The sequence below is a fragment of the Pararge aegeria genome, chromosome 14, assembly GCF_905163445.1.
Source record: "Pararge aegeria chromosome 14, ilParAegt1.1, whole genome shotgun sequence".
Taxonomy (NCBI): Eukaryota; Metazoa; Arthropoda; class Insecta; order Lepidoptera; family Nymphalidae; genus Pararge; species Pararge aegeria.
Window position 1 is genome coordinate 2,306,704 of NC_053193.1, and position 8,997 is coordinate 2,315,700.

Sequence of the window (8,997 nt, forward strand, 5' to 3'; positions counted from 1 at the left end):
TATATATATATATATATATATATATATATTATAGTTATATATATAAATATATTACATATAAATACAAATAAAATATATAACATAAATATCTATATAAATATATAACATATAACATCCTCAATTTGTATGAAATACATAAATAATTCAAATTACACACTTAAAATGATTCGCTTCAGCGATGTTCGGCTGAAAGAGACAAATAATGATCCTTCACTAGTTTCTTGAAGGTCCCAATCGATTGTGCCTCACGGATATCTAACGGCAAGGCGTTCCATAATTTAATAGCCTGAACCGTAAATGATCCGTTGAAGGAGGTTTTGTGACCAGGCACCTTCAAGATTAACTTCCTCGTAGAACGAAGTTCACCTGGGAGTCCTACAAATTGAAACCTCTCTTTCAGGTAAAGAGGAGTAGAACGATGAAATAAAACACAGTACAGAATAGATACAATGTGCAAATTCCGGCGAAGTCTGATAGGTAACCACTTGAGACGAGACAAAAATTGAGAAAAATAAAATTAAAAACTAGAGGTTAAAAAATCCGCACATTTGAAATTCTAGCTTTCGTGGTACCTTTACTATATGTTTTCATAAAAAATACACTAAGACGATGACGAGGAGACAACGCGTAGAAAGTTTCGCTGATGTCGGGATAACTTTTCTTTTATCGAAAACTAATGTGCAAAGGCTCACCACACACATTAGTTTTGATTTAAAAAAACGGTTTCAATACATTGGTATGATAAAAATATAACTGTACAGTCTATCTGCAAAGATATATTTTAATCGCGGTCTCTCGTAATGGATTGGCTAAAACTTTCCATAGTGTTTATATAAAAGCTACTTTTAAGAGCGAGTATAACATAGTAACTCTTTCATAAGGAAGTTTTGATTGCGTTTTATTATCTACGATTGATTATACAGGTCGATACAGATCATCAAAAAATGTGGCAGGCGCGTCTTACGTGTAAATGAAAAGATTACATTTTCACTGCGGAGTGGTCAATTTTGGTGCACGTTAATTCATAAGTTTCTAATTAATATATAAAAGTAGAGTACCAATTTATTATTTCCTTTATAATTTATTATTTATCAGTGTTGTATTGTGTATCTATTTCACGGACTATTACACTATTTCACACTGTTTTGTACTTAAGATGTTTACCTTACTATACTATACTATACTATAGGTACTTACACTGCCTAGTGTGTAATTTTCTCTTTCATCTACACTCCATTTTTTCTTAAATGTCTTATTATGTAAACAATATTGAAGTAATAAAAACATTTTAGTCTAAAGAAAATATTAAAAACTAATAAAATCATACATACAACGGACATGAATTAATGACATCTGCATACCGTTTGCGAAAGGTGCAGAAGTCATTTGTGGCATTGAGTGCTTTTATAATATGATTCCCAACGCAATTTTAGACCTGCCAATGCATAAGTTTCAACAATGTGTTTACACACATTTAATGAATCGAAGTTACTATACAATTGATGAATTTCTTAACGACAAGGCTGCTTGGAAGTAAAGATTGTAAACTTTTACATGATGTTGAAAAAGAGTAATCTGCTGAGTTTCTTGCCGGCTCTTCTCGGAGGAAACTTCCTTCCGAGAATCCTTCCGCTAGATGGCGCTTTTTCGATACCATATAAATCGTAATTAATATTAGATAATTAGCACCCCAGTCTACAAACTGCTTTGTTGGTCTACTAATACAACCGAGGTTGTAACAGTCTCCGTGAGATAGCTGTAGGATACAATTCTTTATGCTTATGACATCTTATCATTGTTTATAATATTATTATAATTCTCTATTTTGACTTGATTGTATTTACAAGGGACATAGTTCCATTAGTAGAAGTCACACAAGAGTATTTTGAGAATCGCTTACTGCAATAACTGGATCATATCGCACTACTACATTTTAGCCCTTAATTACCATGTCACCTGCGATGAAATTCTATAAAATATGTGACGTCACTGAAAGACTCAAATATTTATTTGACAGTTTAATCACCGCCACCTTCCAATCTAATTCTTTCCTTTTAAATTCTAGCCTTTTAAAGGTATACCTTTGATTGGTTATTTATAATTTCTGTTTTACTTTTTTTTATTTTTTGACATTCTCGTTTAAAAATGCATGTTATTAAAACATCGGTTAATTAAGTATTCTTTTTTTACTGTACACCATAATATAGGAATATTAACAATTAAAATTGCCTTTTAATTGCGAAAAATTGTGTGATACAACCTGATTCAATCAACTAATTCATTTATTGTGATTTGTAATTATTTAAGTTAATGAAAAGAAAAATAAAGTTATGCGATGTTATGAGAAGATTGTTTATTATTTCATTTATCTGAGTGCTAACTCAAACCCATAATATAGTTTACGTCTCTATCTATACTAATAAAAATATTAAAAAGTATTTTTTTATTCGTTTTAATCGCCAATCTCCGGTTTCAACTGGCAGTGGATTTGATATTTTTTTTGCATTAACTAATCCAATTCTTGGGGATCGAATAACTACTATTTAACATCACACTACGAATCTTAGGAGCCGAGCAACCGAAGAAATAGCGCAGCGGGCGTTGTGACGCGGTAGGCTGGGGTATTTTTTTTGTAAAAGAGCAGATCAAATTTACTCATCAGTGATCAGGAGTCAGGGGCTCTGCTAGGATTCATAAGGAATTGTGTTCCTGTCACATGACCCAAGTTTGCGCAATCTAACTTGGGCGGGCTTGCTGAAAATGCAGTTTTTTTTTCGAAGTAATAATTGACGAAACAATGGTGGTAAGTGGAAAACCAGAGGGAGACCTTATAACCCCCAATTATTGAGTCATAACACAAAAAAATATCGACTAATTTGTGCAGACGCTTTTTAATCCGATTAAAACTCAGAAGTTACTTACAAGCCCTAGGTACACACCACCGCCTTAGCAGTGTCCGTATAACGAGATGTTTTGTTTTGTGATTGATAACAAAACTGTGTCACAGTAAATAAATATTAAAGGAGTATGGAAACTACGTTCAAATCTTCGATACTGCACACTCGCACAGAATCTGCCCTGAATGGCAAATCAACGTTGTATTTACCAGCCCAACTGTACCTTCGTAAAGTAAGTACTTAAAAGACATATGGTATATATTATATCCTATATATAAAGCAACGATTGCGTCGAATGCATTGTGATCGAACCGCAGTGATTTTAAAATTAGCGTTTTGTATGAAGACTCTCAAACTTATTGGAAAAGTTACTGCACCACAAACTTTTGAGAGCGAATTTTATTACATTTTTGCTGTATATCATCATATAAAATCAGTAGGTATAGGAAAATAACAATTTGCTCTAAAGGTCATCGATAGCGCATGCGTATTTTCACCCCTTTTTGACGATGGCCCAATTTATTAGCGGCCGCGCCGAGGACAGATACAGTGCCAGCGGCGTGCAAGGAAATTCCCCCCGCACTTCGTGTAAATGAAATACATATAATGACGGACATCGGATGAAGTGAGTGCAGTGACCTCGATCGAACAATCATTGCCACAGTATAGAAAAGCAGTATTTCAACTTTTTTTTCTATACACTTTTATAAATAAACCTAATTTAGAAAACCAAACTAATAAATAGAATATTAATTTTAGCAGACAATTTGTGCACCCCACGCTTTTTGAAGTAAAACTTCTTTAGGCGCGACTACAAAGTAACTCTAGTCGAGTCAGAGGTTTGTGTAGTTTCCAATGTTTTAAAATAATAATTTGGATTGGTCGTAAGTACATGTCATATACTCCACACTTCTTGACTTAAACGCCAGCTAGTGGCAAATATGATAATAAATTTGGATTATTTATTTCCCATACTTTCTGACGGATCAATAATTGTCGATGGATCAAATAGCAAAATTATGGAGGGTAGAGGTAAGGAGAGTCATCTGTGTATATGAAAAAGTGTCGTCAAAATGTATTAAATTAGGATGGCGCCACATTTGCATCAGGGTAACTCTTAAAAGAAGCGCCAAATATAAATATTGTTAGGGTAGGCTTGAAAAATAAACAAGGAAGTATGGAGATACAAGGAAGTAAGGTTATATTTACCACAATATTTTGTACAACGTAAGTTGTTGAAATTCTCAATAATTAACTACTTTAGTCGATAATGACATTAAATTTTTTAACTCGGCATACTTCAATTCATCTACGATTGCTACATTCATACCATACCCTGTGCATCCACCAGCGCCATTGTGGAGGATTTTTGAACTGTTATTTAGCGCAACAACTGGACACTTTTTCAACTTTTCTCCCATATAAGATGACTCTCCTTACCTCTACCCTCCATAAGCAAAATGAATAAAAATTCAACAGATTAAAAAAAAAATTGTTTTGTTTGAAAATCTCTAAATATACTTGTTTATTTATTACTTTTGTAATAAACTTCTGAGTTACGGTTTTTTGTGACGATGTGACGACGCGCATCGCAAAAAGTGAGCTGGCGGACGATGTATTTCCATCTCTCTCAGTTTCGCAACTATCTTCATACTTGTAAAGAAAACTTGTGTAACCATGTGCGCGCGCATTTCGTTACATCGTATAATTTTAAAAAATCAATTAAAATAATATTATCATTCTGACCACTAATGATTACACTGTGGTCATAAATATTGAGTATCAATGTTCTACTTGACACTTAAAAAATAATTATATTTATTGATAGAAATGACGTTTATGAAGCGATGGGAACGTGGCTGTCAAAAACTGATACACATCCTATTTCGATCAAGTCCCGCGGGCCACTAAGTGCATGGCTAGAGGGTGCGCGTGACCATTTTATGCTTAAAATAAGCTAGAACTATTCTTAGATATTTATTTTAAAAAAGTACCCATTAAAATCACAAGTAAATACAATAAAGGCTTTATTTAGATTTTTTTTATTTCATTTTGAATCAAAACATTAAACATGAGACAAGAATAATGATAAAAATCCACATCTTTTCAGATTATTTTTGATTGAGAAAAATCTAACTTTTTCTATTTTAAACCATTAAAATCATAAGTATCTAAAACATATATTTTTAGGACCAAAAAACATCTTTATCATGATTCAAAATTGATCGAAAAATAGACGAATACATCTTAAACAGGCACCATTTTTATATTTCGACGCCCCAATTTTATTCCCCTTTTAAATTATTTTAATTTATTTTTCACTAGCATTTATACGAATGCCGTGTGTACGCTCCGCGTATATAATTACACTCATATAATATCGTTCTCATACCTAATCTGGTCTAGCCAATGGCAGAGCTCGCTCCCCTACGGTGTGCGCCTACGGTGCACAAATGCTTATTGGCCTCAGCCGATAGTGAGTTGCAAATTTGCTATCAGCGCGAACACAGCAAAACCACGCTAAAAAGCTACTCTCCGTGCTTTCAACTGACTCTACGAAATAAATCAAGTTGATTGGTTGATTAGTAAGGGCGCGAATGAAGGACAAACAAATAAACACACTTCACAAGTATTGATTCGCAATATGCATGTATATGCTTGATTGCTTCGTTTGTCTACTGATGTACATGTTGGACCGCAGATCACGTGGTCCTGTGTTGGATGCCCAGGACAGGCCAATGAAGCGGATTGGGTTCTTCTATCAAGAAATTTTTAGTAACAGCCCTGATTTTGGAAAATGCGATGATTCACCACTATGCCTCAGAAATGGAAACTGGCGCACGTTACGTTGAACCAGCATTAAGTATTTATAGCTTCCTCTATTATTTTTTTGCCCATTTACAATTCTTTTTAGGTCGGCACTATTTATAACTCCTCTTCCTAAAATTCAATATTATTAGAAAGTACTTATACCTACCAATAACGATACGGCTGGCATGTCTTATTTGCCATGCTCACTGCTCAAGAAAGGTAGGGAATACAAACTTAAAAACTTTCAGCTTTAGTGGGCTGAGATACACAACAAAACCGGTATTCATAATGGAAACTGGATAGGCGTTTTCTGGTGTACCTTTGCCTCAGCCAAAGTAAAGCCGCCGCGTAATCAGGTCGTCGTGAGCTGAGGTAATAAATAAATATATTTTTTAGGCAATTTCGCTCAAGCTTGTGTCTTAGACCACGCGGTGCAGCAAGCTTCCTACAGCTTCCCGGGCAGACGCCTCCAGGGGCAGCAAACCATAATTTTCAATTTGAATCTGATTAATTACTATAAAAACAAAATACCTTCGTAAAAAGTGAATATTTATCAATGTAAATGTCTTATTTACAGTATTATTGAGTGTTGTGTAAATGCTATTTGCGCTTTGAGTGAAATTCGAGACAAAGCAACAGGTTTTTTTTTTTTTTTTCGATGTTCATGTTTTTACGCAGTAGTTTACTTTAATTCGTATAACCAAACCAAAGTATATTTATTAAAGTGATGATTTCTATGAGTTTAAGCTTATTATATTCGTAAATATGTGTAGTGTTGTTTTTTAAATTTCAAATTTCAAAATGAAATAACTATGATAGTTGACTCATAGTGGCTAAGAAGAAGCTTTTTACTTGATTTACTTTAGGTACTTACTAGCTAACATCTACTTTTTTTTTCTTTTATAGGTAATATACCTAGCTGTACCTAGCGTTTACCTTGTACAATAAAAAGAACACGTTACAATACGTTTGGAAAAATGTACAAGAGGAGAACATTCGTGCTACGTTGCATAATAAGTAACTCCAAATACGTCATACATTTGCCTATTTTGGCACTTTTCACATTCATATTATCTACTTTAACGGGACAGAAGCAAGAACATGAAATGTCCTGCCCCTTTGTAAATAGCAATAGCACTTTACCCGTATTAGAAAGAAGTTCTAATCTACCCTCGCGGTCCATTTTTATGTACGCGACCTCTTGCCCTGGAAATTTGACTGCAAGACAGCACTGCTCTATAGAATCTGCCGCTATAACGCACCCTGAGTGGCAAATCAACGTTGTATTTACCAGCCCAACTGTACCTTCGGAAAATTTGACTCACGAGAACTTTAATAATGTAAAATTTTGGAGCATTAATATCAACGAATTCTGTAAGGGGACACCTTTGGGGGATTTAATAATTGATGTCTTGCCAAAATGTAGTCGTAATCGTGTTTCAATAAGTCTGGATGTGTTGAAATATTTAACGCTGGCTCAATGGGGTGGGATATACTTGGACATAGATATGGTGGTTGCACAGCCTTTGCGATCTTTGGCAAGGAATTGGGCGACCAGAGAGAGCGATGATACAGTTGGGGAAGGTGTCTTGGCTTTTTCCAGGGACGCTGTTGGAAGAAAATTATCTGGAATCGCTGTCAAGTTAGTTAATTTATTGTTTAAAGTAGCGTTTTAGTTTTAAGTGTAAAAACGTATCTTAAGCCCGTCGCCGCGACCGGTCGGTCTGGTTGATAGTAAATTTTAACAAGATCGGTTCATTCATATTTTTTTCCGTGAAAACAATCAAACAACTATGTCTAGAAGTATGTCAGCATAGCACAATTAAGTAGGTAGGTAGTTCAAATACTTCTTATTCTATGAGTAATTCCGAAATAAATACATTGAGAGTTCTTCATTATGTTCTCAAGGGCGTGTGAAGTCTGTCAATCCGCACTTGGCCAGCGTGGTAGACTATAACGGAGTATAAACCCTTCTAATTCTGAGCATTCTGAGATGCATACTTGAATCACTTGTTACCTACTAAATAAGGAGGTTGTAACGACCGGTATTCAGCGATCGTAATTTTGTTTACATATTATGTTAGTTTATATTTGATTAATCATGTTATGTTTTTAACTTTCAGTGAAATGCAATCGATTTTATGTAGAGGTGACTGCATTCATACATGGCAACCGACGGTCATGACCAAAGTTCTGAAAAAAGTTTGTTCGACCCCAGACACCTTGTACATGTCCTCTGCTACGTGTAATGGTGATTATATACTCTTGTATCTATTTTATTTCAGTCATAGGGTTCATGGAGTACTCTGTTTTACGATTTTTATTTAAGTTTGCATGCTCTGTTAAGTAAGTATCAAAAGCTTAAGTAAGTTGTAATCAAAAACTTGCTATGCTGTGTGCACTGCTGGTAGGCTTGTGATTAAATACAATTAAAAAGAAAAAATAATATCAGTAGGTATGCCTCGTCACATAAGCCCTGCGTGATTTGAAACTAGGTGAGTTACATAGATGTAGATAATTGTTATCTATGTATAAGTTGGTCTATAAAAGAACAACACAAAGCGTCAAACTGCCAACTTGTGCAAAATGTATTTTTTTTAAATGCCAATCGCAATATAAGTATTTTCCCTCCAGCCTATGTACTTATTTAAAACTTTGCAACTCTCTTTACGTTAAATTATTTTTCAGGCTTTGAAATCTATGGTCCACAGTTTTTTCACCCCATACCAGAAGTCCGGGCCATTGAATATTTCGTCCCAGGAGAATTATCGACTACAAACGCATATACCTACAATTTGTGGGACCACATTACCAAGGACTACAAAGTTATGAGAAGTTCTCCACTAACCAAACTAGCGAAAAGATTCTGCCCTTTGACTTTTAAAATGTATTCTGATCAATTCGGGTTCTAATGTAAGCAAATATATCAAAAGCATTGTATGTAATTTCAAAAGTTATTTAATCTAAAAAATGCGATAGTTTAATAAACAAAGTTAAAATAAGGTCGTTTTTTTTAACTCACCCCATTTTGATTTTTGTTTGTGTTTATTATGAGGAATGCCAAATGATATTAATTCCTCTGCCCAATTCTACCATTATTATAACAAAATGAAAATTTGAACGTTGAAAGAAATGTTGTTTCTTATTAAGAACATAGTAACATTATTTAATCAATGCTAAAAACAGTATTAACCCGAAGAATAAAAATAAATAATTGTTCTTAGGTTTTTTATTGATTTTATATATTCTGGGTTTTTTATTTAACATCCGAATTGATATCCTCCTCCTA

At 34.1% G+C, this 8,997-nt stretch overlaps 1 protein-coding gene across 2 annotated transcripts; it reads left to right on the forward strand.

The window, feature by feature from the left end:
• The first annotated feature begins 6,190 nt into the window (after nucleotides 1-6,190).
• On the forward strand, nucleotides 6,191-8,638 carry LOC120629260 (lactosylceramide 4-alpha-galactosyltransferase-like). Of its 2 annotated transcripts, none has more exons than XM_039898140.1 (4): nucleotides 6,191-6,347; nucleotides 6,615-7,350; nucleotides 7,832-7,959; nucleotides 8,397-8,638. In XM_039898140.1, the coding sequence occupies exons 2-4, from the start codon at nucleotides 6,686-6,688 to the stop codon at nucleotides 8,618-8,620; spliced, it is 1,017 nt and encodes a 338-aa protein (XP_039754074.1). In that variant the 5' UTR covers nucleotides 6,191-6,347; nucleotides 6,615-6,685; the 3' UTR covers nucleotides 8,621-8,638. The 2 variants fall into 2 exon arrangements, with proteins under 2 accessions (XP_039754074.1, XP_039754075.1); XM_039898141.1 differs by having other exon boundaries at nucleotides 6,191-6,266.
• Nucleotides 8,639-8,997: the final 359 nt, after the last annotated feature.